This window comes from Elephantulus edwardii, unplaced genomic scaffold (assembly GCF_000299155.1).
Source record: "Elephantulus edwardii isolate Elephantulus edwardi_28Jun2011 unplaced genomic scaffold, EleEdw1.0 scaffold00092, whole genome shotgun sequence".
In the NCBI taxonomy this organism is placed as follows: domain Eukaryota; kingdom Metazoa; phylum Chordata; class Mammalia; order Macroscelidea; family Macroscelididae; genus Elephantulus; species Elephantulus edwardii.
Genome location: NW_006399842.1, coordinates 13,524,205 through 13,551,628, shown reverse-complemented (window position 1 = coordinate 13,551,628; position 27,424 = coordinate 13,524,205). Strand labels below are relative to the sequence as shown.

Genomic DNA, 27,424 nt, shown 5'->3' with positions numbered 1-27,424 from the left:
TTTGTGACCTTCAGTAGCTTGCTTAATGTCTTCCCTCCCTATAAAAGGACTTTAACTTTCCATTTTACAGAATATTGCCATGAGACCTAAATGCCATCACATTGTCCTGAGCTTGGCCTCCTGTGAGGTGGAACATTCCCACCACTTTCACTTCTACTTGGAACAGGAACCCCTGTTCCACTCACTGATAGCTGTGTTGTTACCCGCCATGGGACCTTGATTAAGTCCCCACCCAGTCTGGCCTCACTTAGCCCTGATAACCAGATGGCCCTTCAAGCACTTAAGTTCAGTGGCTTCAGGTTTTGGGCTCCAAGGTGAGGCTGCTGGGAAATGTTAGGGACCGCATGTTCTGCAGGCCCCCCAGTAATGCACAGTCCCTTTTCTTTCAGATGCATTTCATCTTCTCAGATAAGGTGGTGCTTTTGTTTGATTTCTGGAGCGTCCACAGCCCTACAGGTAAGAATGGGCAAGTCAAAACCTTACCTGGAGCTCTGTGCTCTGGAGAACTCAGTTTTCATTGTGGCTCTGCTCTGTGAGCATATTGAAGGGGAAAAATTCCAAATACAACCACTGCTCTTCAGAAGGGAAAGCTGCCTTTATCTCACTGACCCTCAGAGAAGCCCGGAGAGAGGTCAGGGAGACCGCTTTTCCTGTGTTACAGGGAAGGAGCTGAAGCCCAGAGGGTAGGACTCTCACCTAGGATCACAGTAAGTGGCAGAGCTAGAATTAGTCGAGCCCTCCTGCTGAGCCTGGAACCCTCTCACCTGGGCTTCCTTGTCCTAGAATTCCAGAGCAGCTGCTGCAGCCTTGACGTCACTCAAGACATGAATTTGAAAGGAAAGTGGATTTCTTTGACTTGAAAATCTGGAGTTGGACATTAAATCATGATGACATTATTTTGCATCTTAAAAATACTCTGTAAGCACCTAAATATTGTAGATGCTGACCAAGTAAATTATGGTCAAACCATTTTGGTTATCTGTTGAGTAACAAATCACTAATAGATAAATGTATTAATATGGGTGATGGGAAAGGCGATATGGAATAAATGATCAGCCACTGTGGGTACTGCAATATTGTGGAATACTATGTGCATTGAAACACACAATCTCTTGGCTGAAAATAGTTATTCTTTCTTAAAGTTCTGTGAGTGGACAGGTCTCAGTGGTTTCTCATGCATAAGTGGCTGGAGCTGAACCATCTTAAAAGCTTCCACACCCTCATGTTTGGTGGTTGGTAATAATTGTTAGATTGGACTTCTTTACAGCTGTGACCAAGTTCAAGAGCAAATGTCCCAAGAGAACATAATGGCTCCCCCCCCATGGCGTTTTTGAGACCCTTCCTTGGGCATCACATATCATTTACTTTTAATGACTGAAACAGTCACAAATGTCTGCCCAGGTTAAAAGCATAAAAACCTAGGTGTCACCACCTGACGGCAGATGTGTTGCCATAACGTTTTAGGAAGACCATGTTGGGTGGCTATATTGTGATGGTTCCCTTTGGAAAATATAATCTGTGATTATAGATACTGTGAGGTCATGGCGAAGAAAGAAAGGAGGTCTGTGTGTGATAAAGGGGATTCCAGTATGAGACATCTGAGTGATGAAGCTTGGTATGGAATAGTGTGTATAGATGATGTTATTTACTGTCATGTCGAAACCATCCCATAGCAGGCCCTCCAGCGGGTTTTCAGAGGTAGTAAATGCCATGGGAGGAGGTTACTCATCTTTCTCCTGGGAGAAGCAGGTGGACTCGAACAGAGTGCCCTTGGGTTGGCAGCACAGGTGTTGACCACTTAGCCACCAAAGTGTCCTGTACAGACAGGATGTCCTTAGACAGCTCTTTACATGTGCATTGAGTATTCCCCAGAAGGCTGTACAACAAAGTGCTAACGGAACTTTTTCTGAGCAAAAAGCTGAGGCTCGAAAGACCTTCCACTGTGTAATCCTATTTCTGTTTCAACATTTTAAAAAACCTGCAGTGGTTTTCTCTTGGGAGCTTAATATAATACTATAGCCAGGCCACTTAATTTTTTATCTTTCTACTTGTACAATAAAAGTAGCAATTAGTGATTCCTTTTACACAGAGGGTAATGATTTCTATAAAATACTGCGGTTTTCCTATTATAAAACAAATATAAAAATTTTAGAAAATTAGGTGAGAAAATATGTGTTCTACTTTGCTGAGATAACCACTCAGTGTGTCAACAAAAAAGTCATTGCATTCAAGTCAGAACTGACTCCTAGCTGACCTTCCAGTGGGTTTTCAGAGGCTGTAAATCACATAGGAGGAAAGTGTCCAGTTTTCTCCATCGGAGCTGCTGGTGGATTTGAGCTGCCAGAGAAGCATCACCTTTGGGTTAACAGTGCGACTCCCTATGGGCTACGCCACCAGTTTTCATGTATTTAGACATAAATAGGACCTTGCTGTACATACTCTCCCCTTAGTAAGAGGTCACAACAGAGATATATGCAGACCCTTGAATAGGTGGGTTAGGTGGTAGTGTAGGGTGTAAAGCAGAAGTCTCAGCTTTCCCAGGCAGCTTCTCCTCCAGATTTCAGAGCCACACCCAGCAGGCCAACCTCACCAAGAAAGGTCTGGAGGGGGAAAAAGATAATAAAAGTTCAGACCTGAACAAGGGTTGGGAAGAAGATGCCAGAGAGAAGCAGATGGAGTGGATTCAGAGGAAGCAGGGGCGGCTCCTGGAGGGGGGCGGCTCCTGGAGGGAAACGTCTCCGGTAAGTCTCTGAACTCAGCCTCTTTGGCAGGCATGGCCCTTTCGGTGGTGGTAGTCCTGCTCCTGGCCGTGTTATATGAAGGCATCAAGGTCGGTAAAGTCAAGCTGCTCCACCAAGCCCTGGAGAGCCTGCCATTCCCCACCAACCAGCAGCTCACCGAGGATACAGACTGGGAGTCAACAGGCTCAGGATCCCCCACAGTCAACAGATCGCTTCTCAGGTAAATGGGGTTTCCATGTTTACCCTGAGAAGTAGATGGGCCCAGAAAACATTAGTCCTGCTTTATAAAAAGGAAATTGAGGCCTGAAGAAAGACCAGGATTTGCCAGAGCACTCAACAGTAAGTAGTAAGGGGGACTAGAACTCAGCTCTCCTGATGCGCAGACCACAGCGCTCAGCTGTATGAACGGCTACCTGAATTACTTTATGAACAGCCTGGAATTTCCTAGAGAACTGTTATCTTTCCAGTTCTTCTGCTGTAGGTCTCCACCTAGCAACAGGGGAGCCACCTACCCACCCCTCAAATCTTCTAGGCTTCCTTAGGTCACTGGGCCTCTCTAAACCAGCCAGGTTTGCAGCTGCCCTAAGTAAATGACAAGAATTGCTGTCAGTGTTCTCTCCAATATGGCGTGGGGAGTGGAGGGCACCCTCTCCTGTCGTCCCATCCCTCTTTGATAGGTTGCGTGGTATCATCTCTACATTTCTAACCTCACCTGTATGTACTTACTAAGCTGTATACTCCATTACCAGCCTTCTCACACCAGTAATCTTAAATCTTCACAACAACCCTGCAAAGGAGCGATTCTTACTCCCATTTTACTGATGGCATTCAGAGACCCTTGACCTTCAGGCACAGTTTAAGTGGCAGCACTCGGACTGAAATGTTCTCAAAGCCCATGCTCTTGCCATTGTCATTGTCTTCCACTGACATGCCACCAAGTTGGTTCCAACACATCCCTGTGAACAACAGAACCGTCCTCGCTGTGTGCGCCCATTATTGCAGCCGCTATGTCCGGGTCTTACTAAGTCTTCCTCTTTTATCCATGACCCCCTCTCAAGGATGTCCTTCTAGGAACCTAAGAGATGCTCAGAGTACGTAAAACCATATAGAAATGTACCCTCATATATTTCTTCCAGGACAGAGTTGCGCATTATTCTGGCAGTCCATGGTATATTCAGTATACTTCAACAGCATCTTAATTCAGATTCAGGGAAAACTGCCTTACTAATAACTTGATGTTATCCCTTACCAAACAGGTTAGACTGCATAATCATTTCCCCTTTTTCAATCTAGGATATCAGGAAGCTCAAAATTCTCCTAGGCTCCTCATACAAGTTCCTCTTTTCTATTAATGGTTTGTTATGTCTCTATAAAAAGAAAATGATCCTTGGTTAAGCATACAAATTATTAATAAGCGGGTCCTATAACACAGCTGACCTTTGTAGTCCTTAACATCGGCTCCTGGTTTCCAGCTCACTGCCAGCATTAACTTGACCCTCCTGTATGTTTAGGTGGTTCCTGTATCATTTTGGCCAGTCGCTAATCCACATCGCTCAGGTGGTCATCGGCTACTTCATGATGCTGGCTGTCATGTCCTACAACACCTGGATTTTCCTCGGCCTGGTCCTGGGCTCAGCTGTGGGCTATTACCTCGCCTACCCACTTCTCAGCATCGTTTAGTTATCAGAACGAGCAGGAACTGAGGGGCTTGAGGGGCTGGCGCTCCTTTTTTCTCCAGACACTGCACTTCCCGCCCGTCATCTTTTTCTTCTGACAAGTGGTTCCGCAAGCTCCCAGCTGAAGTCAACTCTTGCTGCCTGGAGTTCAGAGACTGTTGCAACTACCTCCTTCCTCAGCAAGTCTACACAGGGTCAAGGTCAGGTCTTTTTGTGCCTTAAGGCTATTATAACCAAAAGGGGAAGAGGGGAACAGAACCTGTGGCACGGTTGCTGAGTCCTTGCTCCACAGAGACGCAAATCCTCTAAAAATCAAGACAGTGATGTGGGTTCTACATGAAGGGAAGGGAGCCTAGATACTCTGTCCTTTTTTGTGCCTTAAAGTGCCATCTTTCTTGGGACTTTGCAGTCTCTTCTGTCTTTGGGTGGCAGAGACTAAGCTGACTCTGTTTCTCACCTTTCTACCTTTGGAATGCACGTCTCCTCTGTGAATCATGTAATTACACTAAGTAATCCCTTTCCCTCCCCCCCCCAACTTGAGCACTTGGCTCACAATTTTGCACAATAACTCAAGACAAAATTTATTATGAAATTATTTCACTTTATTTATGATTGATCATAGAATCTGCTGAGACCTGTTTCCCTTTCCTGGGGAGAGGGTGAAGGACAACACATGAAAGGCAGAACTGAAGGGCTGTTTTCATCAGGGCTCCTGATTTAGTCTGCATGGATTGAGTTCCTTCCAGCAGCTGGTACTGTCTGCAGGTGGAAGAGTCATGGCCCTACATGGCTGGGAAGCTGGGAAGCTCTTTGCAGCTTTAATAGAGAACAGACAAACCCATTTAACAATATCGAGTATTTAATAATGTTCCCTATCACTGTGCACCCATAGTGATCTAACTGGTGGTATAACATGATTCATTCACTTAAACTACTGATTAAGCCACACAGCGTATTGACTGAAGCTGCAGTAAGTAGTCAAACCAAAGCTGTTACATTTTTATAATTGATGGAACTCTTCTGAGAACGGAGTCTCTTTACCTTATAGGAAAAGAGATACGAAAAAGCACTTGTCTAAGTCGCCCAGCGTAATATTGTCATACACAGACCTAGTGATCCTTACTCTGTTGATCCTCCATCAGGTTTCCGAGGTTCTAAGTCTTTAAGAAAAGACCTGCGTCCTGTGGGGTGGCTGGTGGACTCTGCCTGCCCACTTGTGGTCAGCAGACCAACACCATGCCACAGGGATCCTTGTATATTGTAACATCTATGCTCTAATAGCTTCGTGGACTAGATGGGGGGGTGGTCTTAAGCTTTGGAAATGAAAATACATTTTAATAAATATGTATTTTTAAATAATCTCTGGCTTTTCTGTTCTCATTCTAACAACAAATGCAAGTGACTCTTAAAAACTGTAATTATCAAGTGGGGTGAATGAAGGTGACGGGACTGCCCCTCAGAGGGCTGTTAAGGATCGTTTGTTATGAAAGTTGGAGGACAGTTCTGCAGTGGAAAGCCCAGCCCTGAAACACTGTGCTTAGTGGACATCCTAGAGCACCAGCTTAGCATTCTTTTGTTCCTCTTACAGAAAACTTAGCCAGGTGCCACTATGAGAAAAGTAGCTGTCACATGCGTTGGAAACAGTGTTAGTATGACTGAACCTTCTCTCCCTTAGGGCAGAAGCAAAAATACATCAACATCATGCTTTACCATGAGATAACTGGCACAGAGTATGTGACTCGTGTAGGACGGCCTTGTGCATTCTCCCCCGAGAGCTGCTGAGCATTAGAACAGACATCAGGACCCAAATGGCCAGTGTGGTCAAGTCCTTCCTCTTCCTGGGCTCAGCTGAGATGGAGGCCTGTGGTTATCAGCCACCTTTTCAGCCTTCTACACTCTTTAAAAGTGACAGTATATTGGAGGGTGTTAAGAGTCTAGAGGTCTTTTGTGACCATGCCCACAAAGGTCACAAAAAAGTATTTTCTCTAATATTTTAAAAATTTGACAAAATATTATGATTGTCAGATGCCAGGCAGTATCTATTTCTACTAAATTTCTATTAAATGAGTTGAGCTAAATATTAGCTCATTTAATCTCACCATTAGATAAAAACATGAAGCAGCTTAATCCTCACCATTAGAGGAAAAAAAGTAGAGGCAGGAAGTTGAAGTCAATCAGCTACTCAACGAGAGAGGCAGGGTTTTGAGAAGTGCAGTCTGTGTGCATCTCCGAGGAAGGGTCGGAAGGGAACAACTTGGCCTGAAGCCCCAGTGGATCAGGGATGAGAATGCAGATCATAGAGATTTAAATGTCTTCCCCCACCCCCACCCCCCAATATTCTACTTCATGGGAGTTCTGGTGGCCTAGTGGTAAGGAGTTGTGTTTGGTGCCAACCCAAAAGCACATGGCTCAAATGCACGAAGAGCTCTGTGGAAGAAAGATGGGCAGTCTCATTCTATGCATTTACTGCCTTTGAAAACCCTATGGAGGTAGAGCTTTGAGTTAGTTCTGATACCATGGTACACACAAAGCAATTTACCATAACAGTGGAAATTGTTTCAAGAAGCCTAAGGTGGGACCTAGAAACTTTTAAGAAGTATTTCCCCCCTTTGCTCTCCCAAGTGGTGCTTAATGGTCAGGCAAGGGAAACACCACTGGGATAAGGGCCATGACATGGGTTGTTTTGTGCTATATAAACTTGGGCAAGTTACTTTACCTCTGTAAACCTGAGGTCTCTCCTCTCTGAAACAGGGATAGCAGTGTTTCTGAAAAGGTTGATGGAGATCAGAACTCCTATGTAAAATGGGCCTAAGTGTAACAAACAGTGCTAACTGTTTAACAGGGAGCCAGGCCAGATGGAGTAAAATTCAAGATCTATCTTACAATCATTTAAAATCAGGAAACATTTTTATTATAATTACTATATTTTTTTTCTTTTCAGGTTCTTTGAAAGATCTTGAATGAATAAAATGACCACAAATATTTTCTCACTCTTAGTCTTAGCCCCTGAGTTCAGAGACAGTGGAAGCTACCCTCCAAAGGGTGAAGAATCTATCAGGTATCATAGTAGATAATGGAAAATAAGACTATAATAACCTAACAATATGTAATGGAATATATTCCTTTTGCATGACCCTTTCTGTGGGCCAAGCCCACAGAAGCAAGTGAATGTCTGCACTAGTCTTTAGCTAACCTCAATGTCCTGAACATTATGAAGTGGCTGAACAGAAAGCTGATTTTGAAGGCCTAAGTTCCAGGTTTAATTGTCACTGGGGATATGTCACTATGCTTTAGTGCTTACTAACCTGTGTCTGTTGCAGCTCCTAACTTTTGATCCCCAGTGGTAGAGCACAGCCCTTAGAACCACACTTGATTTCTCCCCCAAAGGTTTGAGTCAAGTTTCATTCCAATGTTTATTTTGTTAGTTTCTGATATTCACTGACATGTTGTATTAGATTTAAGGCAGAGAAAAAGATATATGTTGCAGGAATGCTTGAAAGGCTCTTAACTGAATAGGGTTCAGACGATGTGATTTACCCCGGGGGCCTCGCTCAGGTGACAGGTCTTGTCGCTGAGCAGTTAAACACTGAGAAGCAGATGGAGGAAGGCTGGATCCTCAATCAGTCTGAGAGCTTGTGAAGACAGTTAATAAACTTGGAAGGGGCAGACACTATGAGGTGAGTGGCTAGAAGGGGATTGAGCAGCAGTTTTCCAACTGAGATTGAGGCAGGACCACACAGACTGTTGAAAACACCAGTGTTCTGAAGGTGGGGCCACATTCCTCACAAGGCCAGGCAGGGGATTCAAAAGTGGATTACTTGAACCACAGTCCTCAGAGTGCTCACCTGTACTTTTCACCCTGTAGCTCACCTAGGCCCAGGGCTACTGTGCAAAACCGTGCTTAAAGAAGGGCCAAAAGAAAAAGCTTGGTATCAGTTTCCTGGGTCTTCATCCCAGCCAGTCACTGTCATCATCATCATCATCCTCTCCAAAAAGGGGTGTTGGGGGCGGACGTCCCTTCATGCTCTGACAAAACAGGAAAGAGTAGTCAGTCCTCACTCGTCCCTGCACCAGGTGGACTTCCTGCCTCCATCAGGAGATGCAATCCAACACCTGCTCCGGACTCTAAGTTGGAAGGGAGGTTACTGGTGAGAGCTTTACTGAAAGGACCAGTTCTGAATGCAGTAGTCCCAGGTTTCCAGATCAAGCTAAGACAACATGCAGGAGGCAATATTTCAACACAGGGGAAAAAAAGACCACCTTTGTTAGGCTAATTTTGGCATTTATTTGTGAAGCACATGTATTGATTTGACAGGTTTTCCTCTCATGCAGTAACTTACACATTTCATACAGGGAAAGGACAAGAGAGGAGAGATGGAGAAGACAGAAGAAATAGAGAGTCCTAAGACAGAACAGAGGATGCAGGAAGTAAAGGGAGCTGAGAAAAATACAATCACATTTAAGAAAGCATAGTTACTCTGGGCGGGGGTGGTTGGTTTGGCAATAAGATGGCCATCTTATCATTTAAGAGTCAAATGTAGAGGCTTGAATACATTCCCAAGTGGAGTCTCCTGAGAGGGAGGGAAAACCCAAGAACACAAAACCACAGCCTCCACATTCCTGGTTTCACAGGCCCTACATTCACTCCTCCTACCAGAGAGCAGGGATAGAGGAGATTAGTGGGCCATAAAGGACAATCTCCTATCCTTGGCATGGCTTGAGATTCTGGCCTCTATTCTATAGACTGCAAGGGAGCAGGTCCCATGTGGGTAAGAGGGATCAAAACAAGTCAGGCATGCACTAAATACTTTAGCCTGAGCTTCTCTGGTGGGCTATTGTAGGCCCAAGATCAATCACTGCAGAAGGAAGACAGCGTGATATGGTACCAAGAGCCTTGAGCTGATGGCAATGCCTCTACCTATTCACTGAGACCCTGTAACTTTCTCTGGGCGTCACTTTAGTGACGTCTAAAACTTTCAGAGAAAAGGATTTCAAAGTGTGGCTCATAGTTTCTATTCTGTTTGGGCTCTGCATTTACTAATTTTATAACTTTGGTAATTTTATTTCATCTTCTTGAGTCACCATCCTCTTATCTACAAAATGGAATAAAAGTACTAACTTTATTGAGCTATTAGATAATTAAGTGAGAATATTTGTGAAGCAGTTTTCAAAGTACCTAACTTGACATTTTTAGTATAACTACCAATAATGTACTTCTTAAAAAGTTCTAGTTCTAGCAGTTACTGGGAATGACCAATTTCTTGTATTTTCCAGTAAAGAATTGATATTCAGCATTCTGAAACAAAAATCTATTTCTTGGGAGAAAAGGCTAACAGGATGAACTGGTACACTTCCCCCAAATAAACCTGGGCAAAAGGGAGTCATGATCTGTCACAATCATCTTCCTAAGGTTTCAGCAGAAGACAAAACCCACTCCGGCTGATTCAAGAATGGACAGAATTTGTCCCCACTAAACCTCACACTTGGTCCCTGATGTCATCTGTGTTTTTCACACACATTTCATTTCAGTAGAACGCCCATCAAGAATTGGGGTTCTAATAAAAAATTGTCAGCAATTTACCTCCCTGCCCTTCATTCTCAGGCTTTGAAGTGATACTATCCTATTAGTAGTTTTCTGTCTGAGGATGTTGGGATAACACTCTAAGGCATCATATTAAAAAGTAGAGTGAGGAACAGAAAATGTTCAAAACTGATGGCTTTAGCCCTGGATTTCATACCTAGGTCTCTTTCATTTAACCTGCTCTTTGGCATTAAAAAAATCATCCTTTCTGGTCCTCAGGCTTTTTCCCTGTCTATGAATAAGGATGCTACAAAGAAAGTCTTTTTAAATTGTGGAATATAAATCATATCCTGGAAGACGGGTATGCCTGAGGCTTTAGCCCTCAATCACAGTGGTCCAACTTTCCTTGCTTAAAGGTGGAGGAATAATCCCTATGTGGACTGAGATGATGGTCCTTTTTCAAGAATAAAGTGGTATCTGACCATCCCCACTCTGCTGGCAGAGCTTCTCTCTCTCAGCCACAAGCCCACGTCCACAGGGACTTGTGCACAGAGTCCAGGGGGTGGGCCACCAACAGGTTCCACTTCTCTGGGGCAAGAGGTTCTTCTCAGAACCAGTGGGGATGGGCCCCCGGGTAGTGCCATGAGGACTTGGCAGTGCCTGAAATCTCCTTACCACCTCATCTTCATCATCCTCCTCAGCATCTTCTTTGGGTCTTGAGACTTTTAGAGTTGCTCCTTTAAATAGGTCATCCTCTTCATCCCCAGAGAGACTGAAAGAAAACCAAGTTGCAGAAAATACTCTTGGTCTTGCCATCTTCCCTTCCCATTCTCAGGGTTGGCCTTCCCAGCTCTGCTGATCCCCTCTATAACCTACAGCCAAGTGAGCAATCTTCTGAATAATAAACCGGACCATGTCATTCTTTAACCCCACTCTTTGGTTCCCTGTGCCTCTGTCATATTCCCTCCCACTTGAGAGCCTTTGCAAATGCTCTTCTCTCTGTTTTCCATCTCTTCTTCTCACTCTTGGTATAGATGACTCCATTTCATCCTTATCTTCTCAGTCTAAATATCACCTTTTCAGAATTTTTGCCTATTATGAATTGAGTCATGTGCTTTCCTAACTATATGTTCTAAATTCTCTGTGCCTACATCTATAATCCCATTTGGGAATGAGCTGCCTTCTTACGTTATTCACTGTAGGGTGCATCTTAAATTCCTTTTGAGCTATATACCATCATTGCCCTTGATTCTGACTCAGAAAAGATATTAAACGGGCAGCAGAAGAGAGGCTGGATAATAAAAAGGGAAGGATGAACTTGCAACTGGATAAGGGAAGAAGGGTGATCCTTTATAATGCAGTGGCAAAGAATTTGTCTGAGTTATATTCACCTGCTTGGCTGGAGGTAGAACTTGGATGAACTTGGATATTTAGCTGAGGAGATTTTCCAAGACCTTGAAGAGCCTTGAATTTCTCCTTGCTGCTTATCGTATAATTTGAGGAAAGATATAGACTTAAAAGTGAAATGTGCAAAATGAAAACAAAGCTTACTTTTGGAAAATTTTGTTGTAAAAGCTAAGAACACATGTCTTAGAACATTCAAATATGTGGCTACATGGTAATGTACTGAAGAGATTATGCATGTGTTTGAGGGGGACAAAGAATGAACAAAAGGAAAGACTATTATCTGCCTCTTGGATTCTACAGGCAGAAAGCAGATTTGATCGAAATTTTCATCTCACACACTTTGGGCATGGTGCTAGGAGGGTCAATTCTTGGAAGAGGACATCATGCTTGAAAAGGTGGATGCTCAGCAAAAGAGGAAGACCTTCAAGGAGATGCACTGATACAGTGACTGTAACAGTGGGATCAAGTGTGTTAGAGATGGTGGGGATGACATAAGACAGAGCAAGGTTCACATGCCTTGTTCATAGGGTAGCTATGAGCTGCAGCTATGTGACTGGAAGGCACAACAACATGCCTACAGTCATAATCTCATTGGAACAGGTTGTCTTTGTTAATGGGGTATGACAGATTCCAAGCTACATGGAGAACTCCATGGAACCAGGAAACAGAAGCTGAAGTGATCAGACCTTCCAGTAAGAGCCAGAAAGTAAGAAAGCCTTCCCCTACAGCCAGCTTTCAGTGTTTTATCTCTTAAACTGTAAGAACCTCAAAAACAAAAGCTAAGTCTAATTTGCCTATCACTCTGTAATTCTGCCTATCACCGAGCCTTGCACATAGTATTATGCTAACTAATTATTGTAAATACACATGAATGAGTTGAGTGAGTCTGAAGAATGAGTTGTCAGGCCTAGGAAAACCAGTGGCAGTAACTTCCACAGGCATCACTGTCTCTGAAACTGTGTTCCCGAGTAACATACCTGGAATGCTGAGAAGCCCGGCTGGACCTCAGGGCCGCTGTGGGATGTGCAGAGCCTGCCTCCGTGCTCAGCAGCTCTTTGGAGGGGCCCAAGGAGCTGGTGAGATCCTCGTTTGTACTGAGCTCTGGAGGCTGAGGTTCTCCTGGGTCTTCCCGTCCTTCTGCCAGTGGGTCCTCCTTCTTGGGGTCTGAAGTCAAGGATGGTCTTGTGGCGCTTTCTTGCAGTGGGCCATCTACCTCCCCAACAACAACCCTTGTCAGTGGATCATCTGGTTTGGTTCCCACCGGGCTGGCAGCAAGTGTCTCCTCACATTCGGGGTCTGTGGTTATAGAGCCTGGAGGTGTAGGTGGAATTGAAGTTGGGGGCCCCAGAATTCTCTGGGGTAGATAAATCTGTTCAGGGGGGAGGGAATCGTCCTTCATCTCTGAAAGTGCTTCTGAATTTGAGGTCTCCCCTTTTCTGTTCTGTGCATCATCCTGAGGAGTGGGGAGGGCCTGAGAATGTGATGATATTGCTTCCTTTGCTACTTGCTCCAATGGCATGGTGGGGCCCTCATGCCCCTCCCTATTCAGGGAGTCTTGAGACAGCTCAGACTTGACTGGCACCGAATGCTCCTGTGAAGGTCTCTGAGGCCTCTTTCTTCCTCCTTCCTCTTCCTCACTGCTGCTCCCTTCCTTCTCTGGTTCCTGATGATTCAACAACTGAAGAGTCACAATCTATTCAAAAGCCAAGGAAGAGGAGATAATCACTGAAAGGAAAGTAGTACACATTCCTAGTTCTTTAGTGCTGATTCCAACAAATCAGTCATCTAGGACATCCATTTAAAGAAAATGCGCCTGACCCAAGCCATGGCATTTTCAATTGCTTCCTATATATCTGAGAGTTGGACAGTGAATAAGGATGACCAATGAAGAATTGATGCCTTTGAACTATGATTCTGGCAGAGAGACTGCCAAAAATCCAAACAAATCTGTCTTGGAGGAAGTGCAGCAGAGTACCCCTTGAAGCAAGGAGGGTGAAACTTGACCTCACATATTTTGGGCAAGTTATCAGGGGGTGCCAGTCCTTAGAAAAAGACATCATGCTGGAAACGAGCAGCTGAGCCTCCAGGAGATGGACTGACAGTGACTACAACAACAGGCATCAGCATGTGGGGACGGTGAGGATAACGCAGGACAGGGAGAAGTTCTGATCTGTTCTTGTTCACAGGGTCACTAGGAGTCATCATCATCTCAGTAACACCTGATAACACCTGATTTTGTTTCTTCCTGTTATATGAGACAGACTATATCTGTCCAGATAAAAGTCACTCCAGGAACTGTAAATTACGTAGGATGATTTTTGAATTTAGTTTTATTCATGATCCCTTAGAAAGTACAAGATACCTTATTTCTACAAAACAGTTAACAGATGGCTGTACCTTGATTGTATTCATGATGGTCCCTAGAACAGTCCTGCCATTATAAGATTCTTCCAGTTCAAACTCTCCCCGCAAAGACTGGAACACCTGGTTCATGATCTTCTTGACCTGTATGAAGATGTGAAGACAGAAAAATAAGATCAAAAGCTATGCTGCCAAACTCAAGTCATTAAGAAAGGTATTTAAATTCTCGAAAGGGTTGGAATACTAAAATGAAGTCCTACTGTGGGACATAAGTGATCACTAACTGAGGCACTGAAGGTTGTCACTGTGTAGATAGATAGCAAGGTTAAACAGTGTGTATTCTGTGTCAAGCGGAGGCAGGTCATGTTTTATGTTCAAGGCTGCATATAAACAATTTACTGTTGCCTCATTCCCACTGTAATAACCACTAAGAGTTCATGCGCTATAAAAATTAGTGGTTGGGGGGAGGGCTGGGCAGGGAGAAAAGAGCAATAATGAATGAATGGAAATCCAAAATCTCTGTAAATGTTCATTAAAACTATTAAAATATAAAAAAAAGTTAGTGGTTAGTGGATGCTGGACATACTCCCTGGCCCCTACTCCTCTATGATCTAGATGTATTTCCAGTATCTTCTATGACCCTAATGGATATAATTTTGGGGTTTGTGACCAAGGTGGCTAGGTTCCAAAGGGTAGATTTTTATTTCAGTCAGAAAAGTGGAGTGCCACTAAGGAGAAAAAACCAACACAATAACTTGGTCACGCTCTTTCTGGATGCTTTATGTTGTTGTGTTGATTGCTGTCGAGTCAAGCACGACTCACAGCGACCCTATGAACAAAAGACCTGAAGCATTTCTATAACTATTGTCATTTATCAAAGTTCATAGAGTTTCCAGAAGCATGTTGTTTAAGAAGTGGATGCCATTCCTGCTTCCAAGCCTGTCTTAAACTGAGTGCTCCACCCAACACTGTCCACCATGGGTAACTGCTAGGGCATTTGACACCCAATGGCACAAGGTTCAGCATCACAGCAACCCCAGGTTACTCAGTACAGCATATTGACAGAAGACTGCTGTACCACTTAGACAAATTTTCCTTCAAAATAGAGTAACAACTGACTTTTAAATACAAAGGCCCTCCCCAAGGTCTTGTTGACTCTAAACAAGAGGCTTAAGTTAAAAAAACAACAACAAACCATTCAACCAATATAGTATATTGTTGTTGTTATGTGCCTTTATGCACATTCAATCCCTTGACACAGCATGATTTGCTTCTTCAAAGTATCAGCTCACCTTCTCTGAGGAGTCTGTAGTAATAGTTTCCTTTCCAGATGTTTGGGACTTAATACTCTCCAGTTCCTTCTTGCACTGTTCATTTTGCTCTGTCAGAGCTGTGACTTTGACCTGGAGAGTTAAGTACTGCAAAACAAACAGATTATGGCTGTGGCCTCAGCAACCTGAACTACCAGGTGAAGCCAGGAAACACAGCGAAAGGAGAACGACTCAAAGCATCAAGTCCGACCTCCCTAAGTTCTCCACATGACTAATTCTGCCATGCCCCAGGTCTACTAATTCAGCCAGAGCCTTCTATTTGCTCATCAGTCAGTCTCAACTCTTAACTTCACTCTCTTTTTTCTAACAAGGTCAATAATGACTGGGTCAAGAATATAATTTAAAAGAGTAATAAGAAAAGGGGTAACCGTTCTAGTCACACAGATATATGGTTAATGAATGTTAGCAGAAACCTATTCACCCACAAGACTGCCTCTATCATCTTTGAGTCTAAAGCTTTCAAAAGGACACATGTCACTTCCAGGTATGAGAACTTCCATGTCATGGCCCACAGTTATTTCCTGCCTATCTTTTGTGGCTAGTAGTCCTAACATATCCAGCTCTGTCCTTCTGCAATGCCTTTGCCAGTATATTCTGCCCCTCATTGCACCTTATCAAAGCTTATACTTCAAGACTCTGCTCGAATGTCAGCTCCTTTGGGAAGCCTTCTCCAACCAACTCCCCAAGGCACTTTCTCCCCCAGGTCCTACTGCATTCAATGTACACTTCTGTTTCTCTCTGGTCTTTCTTGAAGACAAAGTTCTTTCTACGCCCTTTCCCCGACACAATGTATGGAACACAACTGACAATAAATATCTGTTAATAAATGAAGGATCAAATAATAATGGAAAACATGCTCCAGAACACTGGTGCTATTTGTTTTTTTGCCAGGTCACTGATGTGGTTAAAAATAAAGATGAAATCTTTATAACTAATCTAACTTTGAGTCTTGTCTTTTCATTTCACATTCAATACTGCCACAAATCTTGTAAACGAAAAGCTCAAATACTATGTTTAAAAGTCTAAAAATAATTTGTCACTGAAAGGATAAAAAAAAGATGAGAAAGGTAACTGACTGAAAAGTCAAACTACTGTGGTTTTGGTTGACAGCTATTATTTCTACAATCAAAAGATTTGTAAGACTCAAAAAGCTGGAAAGCAGTATGGCGCTTTCTCAAAAAGTTGCAAATAGAGATACCATTTGACCCAGCAATTCCACTACTGGGAATATACCCTGAAGAGACCATAGCTGACATCCAAGCAGCTATATGCACACCCATGTTTATTGCAGCTCTGTTCACAATAGCAAGGAGCTGGAAACAACCTAAGTGCCCATCAACAAACGAATGGCTAGAGAAGCTGTGGTATATTCGCACAATGGAATACTATGCTGCATTAAAAAACAAGGAACTCATGCAATATTATTCAAAATGGTTGACTCTGGAGAACATTATGCTGAGTGAAATATCCCAGTCACAAAAGGACAAATATTACATGATGCCACTGTTGTAGAATGGGACTGTCCTTGGGGTAGGGGAGAGACTGAGTAAGATGGGTTCAATAATGTATACTGCACTGAAACAGAGGAGGGAGAGAACCATTTAAAAGAGAGATATAACTGGGAATTTCTGTCATCACAGGAGACTAGAGCGAGGGCTGCATGGTGGAGGGGACCTGGGGGAGGGTTTGTAAAACAATGAAAGAATCTTTTCTTTTACTTTTCCATAATTTTTGGACTCATGTACTTATAACTTGTTAGTCAAATTTGTGTCTTCTAGGTTGCAGCACCCCCATGATGCATCTTCAAGGATATGAACATGTACAGCCAAGCACAATCAATAAGAGTGCATCTAAATTCCAAAATCAATCTCCATAATAGTCTATATGTTTCCTACTGCCAAAGGGGCCCTTTAGAGTAGTGAGAGAAGATCTTCACCCTGAAACCCACAGCATCCCTTTTCAGCAGGAAGTAGCTAAGAGAATATGCCATCCCCTTTTCCTTATGACTCAGGGTGAAGTCTCTCTCAGGGAGGAGTGATAGGGAATGGCAAAGGACACACTGACAAGATTAATCAGAACTGGCTTTGACAAGCACTGTGGCATTTGGACAAGAACAAACTGGGAGGAGGGTAGAGAGAATAGTGCAACAATGAATGAGTGGAAGCCCAAAATCTCTGTAAATGTTTATGAAAATTAATAAAATATAATTATAGAAAAAAAAAAGCTTGCTTGAAAAAAAAGAAAAGCTTGCTTGCCTCGGAGAAACTGGGATTGAATGCCTGAGCTGAGGGGCTCAGGGACAGCATTTCTACCTTTTCCTGAAGCTGTGTCAGCTTCTGCTGGTTGGCGTCCCTCTGCTCGCACACCTTTTGGTACTGCTGCAGGTGTTCTTGCTTGGTGCAGGCCAACATATGTTCAAGCTTGGTTTCCCACTGGGTCTGTAGCTCTGCCTGCATTAGAGACAGCTGCCAAGAGAAAGCAATGCCCACCCATGTATTAGGGGCGGGATGGGGTGGTTTTGACAGCCCTGTCACTTTTCTAAGAAAGCCTATCTTTCATGAGGTAAAAAAAGTATAGTACAATTTAAAGTACATATACTTTTAAAATATTGCTTTATTTTTTTAAAAAAAGTAAATATACTTTTAAAATTCTAGAAAAAGCTTATTGTAGCCAGGACTCCAGAAGGACAAAGACAATGGTTTGACTGTCTAGACAAAGTCCTGGAGGCAGGGCCTTACTGCAATGATCAATGTTAAGGGATCAGATCATGAACTATATAGGTCAGCTCTCATTGTTGTTGAAGCCAACTCAGGGCTGGCGCTCCAGCAGGTTTCTGAGGCCACACATAAATCACACCAGAGATAGCTCATCTTCCAAAAAGCATCCATCAGAGAGGTATGGTCTTTGGTTTAGCAGAGCAACTCCTGGACATTAAGCTACCAGAGCTTCCTGAACTATACAGGTAGATAAATTTCATTCTGTTAAAATTCCTAGAGCTGATCAAATTAAAGGCAACAGTTCCTGTTTATTTACATTAACAAGAAATAAATGTATGTATGAGTTTACAGTGAGAAAGATAGCTGTTAAATGGACTAGAAATATAGCTGTGTCCTGACACTATGCCTCATTTCCTTCCCTATTATCTAAATAAATCCTTTCTTTTCAAGGACTAAAGCTCAGTGGCTTGGTGAATGATGCTACTGGCCTTAATTTGTTTGGAATTTTTCATAGATTTTTTTATGTTCTACTTGAAATTAAACATTAGATATGAGTTATTTAAACATAAAATGAGCTTAAAAGAAGAAAAAGAGGTTCTCTGTTTGACTCAGCTCCTGTATACTCATATCTGGATTGCCTTCTCACATCTTCCTCCAAAGTGAGAGGATCAACCAGAGACACATCACCCTAAAAGATAAGGAAGAACCAGAAGCTTCTTTCTCTCTCTGAGTCTTTCTTTCATTTCCTTAACTCTTCAGTTTCCCATTACCTGTTCTGCAGTTGTTTGGTCTGTAGACACACGAGTTTTTTTCAAGAGCTGTCGAAGTTTGTCCAGTTCCTCTTGGTGTGACTTCCGAAGTGCATCAATTTCCTCCTCAGCCTGACAGCGCTCTTGGGCCGACTTCTTTTTCCTTTCTGCGAGGTTCTTAGGAACAAGAGAGCCATGGTCAGCTGTAGTAACTAAACAGATGATAAATGAGGATGGCAGTGATAAGGACCACACTGGGTCCATAATCTATTTCCAGAAACAACTCCTGCTCCCAACATTTTTTCTGATATATTTAACATTCTTAGCTTTTAGGTGAGAAAAACTGTGCCCAGAAGGAAACCACGATTTTTATCTACCACTTTATTAAAAGTAATGAAACTGGTGAAGGTAGGAAAGAAAGCTCTCATACAAGGGAGGAGAAAAAGACATTGTAATAGTTTCTCTGGATGGCAAGTTGCCAGGCCTGAGAAAGCTTTTAAAATGTGAACACACAGAAATTCTACAAATTGGAATTTATATGTTAAGGAATCAATACATTACATTCATAAGGACTCTGTTAGAGATATTCATTGTAGTAGTGTCTATAGCAATGAAAAACTTAAAAATGGTAAAAAAAGGTCTGTTTTTAACCAACAGAAATTAGTTTAACAAATAAACTACAAAAGAACTAAAGAACACAGGCCAGGATTTTTGCAATCAAATGTATTACTAGTGAGTTCTTTTGACACCTCAAGAAGTACTTATTTTTTTTTTAATATTTATACCATTTCAGATTAAGGTGGGAATTAGACACTTTGTTCAATGTGGCTAATATTATCCTGATGTTAAAATTTTAATATGACAAAAGGTGCTCTCAATAAAGTTAAAAAACAGCTAATTAGAAAAATCTTTTCCATATGATTGATCAAGAGTTAATACAATAAAAAATTCATATTAGAACAGGGAAATGGAGCATAGGACACTAAAAATAGAATTCACACACACAAAAAAACAGAATTCACAGTAGAAATTCAAATATATGAAAGTTTCACTACTAAAAAAAATGTATATTAAAACAAGATACCAGATTTCACGTATCAGACTAATAAGATTGTTGTTATCATTATGTCCGGTTGGGTTGCTTATGACTCATAGTGACCCTGTGTATAACAGCTCTGAACCCTGCTCTATCTTGAACCAACCTTACTGTCTCTGACACACCTACCCCCATTACCCCAGTCACTGAGTCAATCCACCTCATCCAGGGTCTTCCTCTCTTGTGCTGTTCCTCCACCCTTCTAATTGATAATATATGCAGTGTAAAAAGGTTAAAAAGAAATGAACATGCTTAGATGATGCAAGAAGTGCAAGTTAGCACACTGTTTCTGGGAATAATCTGTTTTATAAAAAATGAAAATGTGTAAAATTATTTCTGATTATCAATTCTACTTCAAGGAATTTATGCTATAGAAATACTTCAGCAAAGTTTTAAAAAATACAGTATAAGGATGTCCACTGCAGCAATGCTTGAAATTGTAAAAAAAAAAAAAAGAAGGAAACAAATATACATGAATAGGCAAATAAAACTTAAAACACTTTAACTCCAATAATGAATGAATGAAAATCCAAAATCTCTGTAAATTTTCATTAAAATTATTAATAATAATAAAAAAGAAAATGTAAAAAAAAACCAACAAAAAACCCACTTTAACTCATTTCTCTCAAGTCAACACGGACTCACTGTTGACTCTCCAGCAGGGTTTCAGAGGCTGTAAATCACGCTAGAGGAGATGACTATCTTTCTCTCCCAGATTTGCTGGGAACCTCTGGAAGAATGGCTATTTTTGGGGTTAGGAGCGCAACTCCCTATGGACCACACCATCAGAGCTCCCTAAAATATGCTACAGCTTCAGAACAGATTATTACATAGTAGTTAAAAAGAATACGATCTGTATGTACTTAGGGAGTACAATGTATGGAAGTTAAAAAGAGAGATCATTAAACATACTCTATTGATAAATATTATGTCTATCTATATATGTATGTTTCATACACAGAGAAAACAAATTGAAGAACACACTGTTTACTTTTACCTTTAATGTAGCTTTTGTTACCCTGAATGTATTTCCTATGTGGCTCTGGTAGCTTAGTGGGAAGGGAATGTGTTGCTAATCCACAGGTGGCATCTATAGCAGTTTGAACCCTAGCAGCTCCTCCGAGCAAGGGCAATCTCCTCCTGTGCAATTTAGAGTTTCTAAAAACCCAAGGGAAGGTCAGCTATGAGTTAGTTCTGATTCAGCAGCAATGACAAAGAGAGAGAGAATGCATTTCCTATGACAATATTCTGAACATCCCTGCACAGATGGGTGGGGAAATGGGTCTCATAGACTTGAGTGAACCTGCCCAAGATCCCTCGGTCTCCCTGGTAGAGACAGTCCCATGAACTGGCTCTTCTGCCTCTCAGGATAGTGCTCCTGCTTCATCCCACTGCTGATCCTTTATTCAGCAGCCTCATTGCTACTGCTCTGTCTTCACTGTTAGCCATGTAACATACTCTTCAGAGACAGGGAATCTGACATACTTCTGCTATATGCCTTTTCTACTTTTTTGGGGACAGGGAGAAAACCTGACACTATCATAGTTAAGACTCTTGATTTCACAGACTACAACCTAACTGAACTAGTGTAAGTAAAACAGAAATGTGGTAGCAGGATATATGGGTCTCCAGAACATAAAGGGGATTAAGAGAAAGAACGGAAAGGCAGCTACTTTGTATTCCTTTGGGAGCTCTGGTAGCAGAGTCTGTACCAAGTTTAGCTGCTCATCTAAAGGCTGTGTCTCTGGTGCTTCCAGAGAAAGCTGGGAAGTCTCTCACCATTACAATGTACAGCCTCAGAAACCCGACAGAGGGTCACCTTGAGTCAGAACCAACTTGACGGCAGCGAGTTTTGAATATAAGAGGTAAGAAAGGGGAAAAGAGAGAAACTGTTCTTTATAATTTTCTATGTTATTTCCATTTGTTACAATGAGTATATGTCTCTTTTTTTCCTTTGAAAAAATTCAACTTTTTTATAGATACATAACTTACTGAAGGGAATTACAATAATCAGGGAGCTCTGGTGGCTGAGTGGTAAGGAGTTGTACTAGCAATCCAAAGGAACACAGTTCAAATCTGCCAGCTGCTTGGAGGGAGAAGATGAGCTATGTACTTGTGGGATTTACTGCCACTGGAGGGTCACCTATAAGTAGGTTCTGACTTGACAGTACACAACAACAACAACAACAAACTCTTTGCTTGCCCCTCCCTCCAATCCCTGGTAACCACTAATAAACTTTAGTCTCAATATTTTCTTGTTTGAGTTTTGTTGTGTTGTTTTTTTTAAATGTAAGTGAAGTTCCACAATAGTTGTCCTTTTGTGATAGGCTTATTTCTTACAGCATGTCTTCAAACTATCCATATTGTAGGATGTATCAGGATGTCATTTTTCCTGTTGACTGAAGAGTATACCATATGTATGTACCATGTTGTTATGTGCTGTCAAGTCGCCTGAGACTCATAGAGACCCTATGTACAACAGCCCTAATCCTGCTCTGTCTGTGCCAGTCTCACTGTCTCCGACACACCCACCCCCATTACTCCAGTCTCTGAATCAATCCACCTTAAGGAGGGTCTTCCTCTCCTGCACTGTCCCTCCATATGTATCCTATTTCGTTTGTCCATTTATCTGCTGATGGATATTCAAGCTCCTTGTTGGTGACTAGATGGTGGATAGTACTGCAATAAACACTGGCCTATCAAAGTGTCTCTCTCCTTTTTTTTTAAATGTAACTCTCTGTCTGTCCTTTTTTGGGATATATCTAGGAATGAAATAGCTAGGTCATATAGTTCTGTTTTTCCATTTTCCAGGAACCACCACACTGTGTTCCACAATAGCTGTACTATTTTGCATTCCCACTACCAAAAAAATAAGGGTTCCAATCTCCCATGTCCTCACCAACATTTGACATTCACTGGTAGTTTGGTTTCTCTCCATTCCCTGCAATTTTCGTGGGAGGACACAGTATCCCATTGCAGCTTCACATTTTTGATGGTTAAAGACACAGAGCATCTTTCCATGTGTTTAGTGGCCTTTTTGACAAAACATCTACTCAAATCCTTTGCTTCATTATATGATGGATACAATATTATATATCATTATATTTAAAAGGAAAAGACATGTATACTAAACAAATAATTCTGGCAACTTGGGTCCAACAGAGAAACTTGGGTTGAAGAACTAACCTTTTCCAGAGATTCCTTCTCAGCTCGAAGGTCTGTTAGCTCCTCCTCCAGAGATGTTACCTTGAGTTCCAGTTGCTTACGGCTCTGCTTTTCACTTTTGAATTTGGACTGTGCTTGATCAGAGGTCTCCTGGAGCCCTGGTATATAAAAGCAGACACACTTAACTGGAGAATTATAGTGACAGTTGGTTCTGTCGCACCCAGCCCTTTGTGTATCATCCTTGCTGAGGGGCCATCCATGCTAATCTTTTCTGTATCATTCCAATTTTAGTATATGTGCTGCCAAAGCAAGCACCTCAGCAGCCCTCTGAAAGCTGCATGATACCATTTCCAGATCATCCTTCACTCACTTCTTTCATAATTACCTCACTAACCAGCAATAAGGTTTATCAAGTCATAAGCTGACTCTCCTAAGTCTTATTTATTCCATAGGAAGTCATATCACTACATATATGCCACTTTCTACACACAAAGCATGGAAAAGGGCATGTTCTAAGTGATCAGACATCATGTTAAAAATAAAAAGTCTCTACAATTCCCTTTCAGTCATGATCCTAACACACTGCTCCAGGCCCTAACTCTCTGCCTGCATGAAGTATTCTCAGCTTTCTTAGCAACTGGGATATTCTACCAAGAGTTTGCTTACAAAATATTCCTTCTCAAAGAGAGCTAAAGGGAATGATTTTTATTTAATTTATATAACGCATCAAAATGAATTTTGTTTGGGAAACTTTCAAGTCTCTTATGGACATTCCTGAGGAAATTTTCATAGGCTATCACAAAAGCAGAGATGAGAATATCTGTACTACATTCAAACCTAACACTGTCCAACATATGTTTGTTTCATATCATTCCAGGTGGTGCTCTCAAAGAAGAGTGTAAATCTTCAAGGTGCCACTTTACCAACTGACATCTATCAGGCCAGCGAGCTTTGCTTCTTCCTATCCCTACTCCTGCTTCAAGTCTCATCCTGCCCACTGGTCCCTTCCATATTTGTTTCCATACACCAAGGTGACTGAATCAGCATAGTGGTCTTCATGTACTGTGATCACTACTTTTCTGCCCAGCACTGAGTTAGCACTAAATTGGAAGAAAAGACTTTACAAAGATGAGGAACACATCTTCCCTGCTCTCTATGAATTTGTTCTAAAGGAGAAAACAGGCATATCAGAATGCTGATTAAAAGATGACTATGGCAATGGCAATAATGCACTAAAAGAAAGGATTGTTAAGGAAAGGTCAAGTGTTCTGAAAGCATCTTTGAAAAGAAGCAGAACTTCATAAAGATTTAGAATAAAACATTGAAAATGTTGGGTATGTAAAATCTATAAAACATAAGACTAAAAAAAAAAGACAAGAATGACAGGAAGCACTAGAAGAGCAGCCAGTAGGCTAGCTGGTACATGCAAACCCAAAATGAACAGGGAAGGAAAGGAGAACAAATGGAAATAGGAAATACAGAGAGGAAAACAAAAAGGAATGGGCAGTATAATGTAAGGCAGCACTATACATACAGTATACAGAGACAAGCTGGGGAGCCCTGAGCAGCAGCCTGAGGAACTGTAATCATCCTCTGGGACACAGGCAACCGCTGCTGTTAGCATCTCTTTCTTAAACTTTGACTGAGACACAGTTGATGGAGTACGTTAGCTTTTCCAGGCATGATGCAACTGTAGGTACAAGATACTCTGATAACATTTCCCCTAACCAAGGAAGAAGTATGGCAATTGATAAATTGTAAATGAGACGTCAGTTCTTTTGTTATCCCCTGTGTAAAACAGTCATGGCAAGCTTATACTGCTCCACCTTCATTTTCAGCTGAGTCCACATAAACTTCATGGTCATTGTTCTAAGCAGATCAAGAGGAAGGAATGGCTAGAGAAGCTGTGGTATATTCGCACAATGGAATACTATGCTGCATTAAAAAACAAGGAACTCATGCAATATTATTCAAAATGGTTGACTCTGGAGAACATTATGCTGAGTGAAATATCCCAGTCACAAAAGGACAAATATTACATGATGCCACTGTTGTAGAATGGGACTGTCCTTGGGGTTGGGGAGAGACTGAGTAAGATGGGTTCAATAATGTATAATGCACTGAAACAGAGGAGGAAGAAAACTGTTTAAAAGAGATATATAACTAGGTATTTCTGTCATCACAGGAGACTAGAGCGAAGGCTACATGGTGGAGGGGACCTGGGGGAGGGTTTGTAAAACAATGAAAGAATCTTTTCTTTTATTTTTCCATAATTTTTGACTCATGTACTTATAACTTGTTAGTCAAATTTGTGTCTTCTAGGTTGCAGCACCCCCATGATGCATCTTCAAGGATATGAACATGTACAGCCAAGCACAATCAATAAGAGTGCATCTAAATTCCAAAATCAATCTCCATAATAGTCTATGTGTTTCCTACTGCCAAAGGGGCCCTTTAGAGTAGTGAGAGAAGATCTTCACCCTGAAACCCACAGCATCCCTTTTCAGCAGGAAGTAGCTAAGAGACTATGCCATCCCCTTTTCCTTATGACTCAGGGTGAAGTCTCTCTCAGGGAGGAGTGATAGGGAATGGCAAAGGACACACTGACAAAGAAGATTAATCAGAACTGGCTTTGACAAGCACTGTGGCATTTGGACAAGAACAAACTGGGAGGAGGGTAGAGAGAATAGTGCAACAATGAATGAATGGAAACCCAAAATCTCTGTAAATGTTTATGAAAATTAATAAAATATAATTATAGGGAAAAAAAAAGAGGAAGGAAACTGCAATTGCCTCCATGTAAATGGCGAAGTTGCAGCTCCCTCATCAACACATACCTGAGAGCTTTGCCTGCAGTTTGGCAAGCTGGCTCCTGAGGAGGTCGACCTCCTTCAGGTTTTCTGTCAGCTGCATCTGAAGCTCCGTTTCTTTCTTTTGGTGAACTGTCATTTTCAGCTGCAGATGTGAAACCTGTGCCGTCGCTGCTGCCAGCTCTTCTGTCACCTTGGCCTTAACAGCAATGAAGTTAAAATATATGAGTGTTCTTTGTCTCTAAGTAACAACCTAACTTCATGTAACTATGCTAACTGAATTGGCAGAAAGCCAGGGAGCTGAAACCACCTCAAATCTCATTAAGTGGAAATCAAGCTCAGAAAAATAGATGAAGCATGCCTCAGTTGTGCATCAGGGTTATATTCCTCTTCCATACCTATTCAATCTGTATGCTGATATGAAGAATGTAACAGCAGGATTGGAGAGAGACTCAACAACCACCTGTGTTCTACAGATGACACAATCTTGTGTGGAAAAAAGTGATGAAGACTTGGAAAATCAAAACAGGAGCCTTCCAGATGGACTACATCTCAGCATTAAGAAAAGGAAACTCCTCACCACTGAACCAACAGGAAATATCACTATGGATGGAGGAAAGATTCAAGTTGCTAATATCTTCACTTTGTTTGGATGCACAATCAACAGTCATGGTAGCAGCAGTCAAGAAATCAAAGATGTATTGTGTTGGAAAAATCTGCTCTCAAGAGCTCTCCAAAGTGCTAAAGAACAAGGATGTCTGTTTAAAGACTAGCACATGCCTCAGCCAAGCCATGGCATTTTCAATTGATGCCTATGTATGTGAAAGTTAGATAATGAATAAGGAACACCAAAGAAGAATCAATGTGATTCTTTGGACTGTGGTGTTGGTGAAGAGTGCTGAGTTATTCCAAGGACTGCTAAAAGAACAAATCTGTCTTAGAAGAGCAATCAGGTGCTACTTAGTGGTATGGATGGTGAAATTTAGTCTCACATTCTTTGGGCAGTAGGGACAAAGTCTGGAGAAAAGATCACGCCAGGAAAGGTAAAGCATCAGTGAAATGGAGGATGACCCTCAACACAATGGACTGACACAGTGACTATAACAATGTGCTCAAGGATGGCAGAGACTGTGAGAATGGCACAGAACAGGGCAAGGTTCTAATCTGCTGTTTATAGGGTTGCTCTGAGTTGACTTGATGCCACCTAAGAACAAAAACATGGCTCAGGAATCCTCCTGGGAGAAATCTTTCCTAATAAAAAGAGAGTGCTGCAATCCTGAAGGCCTGAGGTTAGAGGCTACTAGCTGCTCCACAGGAGAAAGATGGGTAATCGCTTCCCTTGTGATTAGCTGCCTCTGAAAACCAGCCTGAGGGTCAGCTTTGGGTCAATTCTGACTCTACAGTATACAATAATAACATAAGAATGTTCACTGTAGTAGTCATAAAAGAATAGGAAAAGAAAATTCTGGAAAATTAGAGTGGATTAAGCAAATTATAACACATCTATGATGTATGCATCTATTAAGAATAGCACTGTATAATACCGAGTGACATGAAATAGTCCACTGCAAATTGAAGACTATCCAATAAGTTTTCAGCATAATTCTATTTTTATAAAAAAAAATTATATAAAGAGAACTTGAAACTATGTATCTCCTATTTATTTGTCTGAATAGAAATGTGTGTATAGACATGACTGTAAGAGATTCTCAGAAGTACAACTGCTAGATAAAGAGTTAATTTATTAGACATTACCAGATCCCCCTCCAGACTCTAATCTATACACCTATCAAACTCAGCAATGGTTGTTAAAATCAAACTGAATTCCTAGGAAATGAACTAATACCTCC

At 41.7% G+C, this 27,424-nt stretch overlaps 2 protein-coding genes across 2 annotated transcripts in view; one reads left to right on the top strand and one right to left on the bottom strand.

Moving 5' to 3' along the window:
- Positions 1 to 344: 344 nt before the first annotated feature.
- SLC31A2 (solute carrier family 31 (copper transporter), member 2) lies at positions 345 to 4,421 on the top strand. The gene is made up of 3 exons (XM_006890763.1): positions 345 to 456; positions 2,772 to 2,961; positions 4,253 to 4,421. The coding sequence occupies exons 1-3, from the start codon at positions 345 to 347 to the stop codon at positions 4,419 to 4,421; spliced, it is 471 nt and encodes a 156-aa protein (XP_006890825.1).
- A 3,944-nt stretch (positions 4,422 to 8,365) lies between these two features.
- FKBP15 (FK506 binding protein 15, 133kDa) overlaps positions 8,366 to 27,424 on the bottom strand; it is an 81,331-nt gene continuing 62,272 nt past the window's right edge. Inside the window, exons 21-29 of the mRNA XM_006890731.1 lie at positions 25,602 to 25,773; positions 22,786 to 22,922; positions 18,525 to 18,680; positions 17,350 to 17,502; positions 14,999 to 15,124; positions 13,743 to 13,850; positions 12,323 to 13,038; positions 10,614 to 10,710; positions 8,366 to 8,443 (exon numbers count right to left, since the gene is read on the bottom strand). Of these exons, the coding sequence (XP_006890793.1) occupies positions 8,366 to 8,443; positions 10,614 to 10,710; positions 12,323 to 13,038; positions 13,743 to 13,850; positions 14,999 to 15,124; positions 17,350 to 17,502; positions 18,525 to 18,680; positions 22,786 to 22,922; positions 25,602 to 25,773 (1,743 nt within the window). The remainder of the gene's footprint in view (positions 8,444 to 10,613; positions 10,711 to 12,322; positions 13,039 to 13,742; positions 13,851 to 14,998; positions 15,125 to 17,349; positions 17,503 to 18,524; positions 18,681 to 22,785; positions 22,923 to 25,601; positions 25,774 to 27,424) is intronic.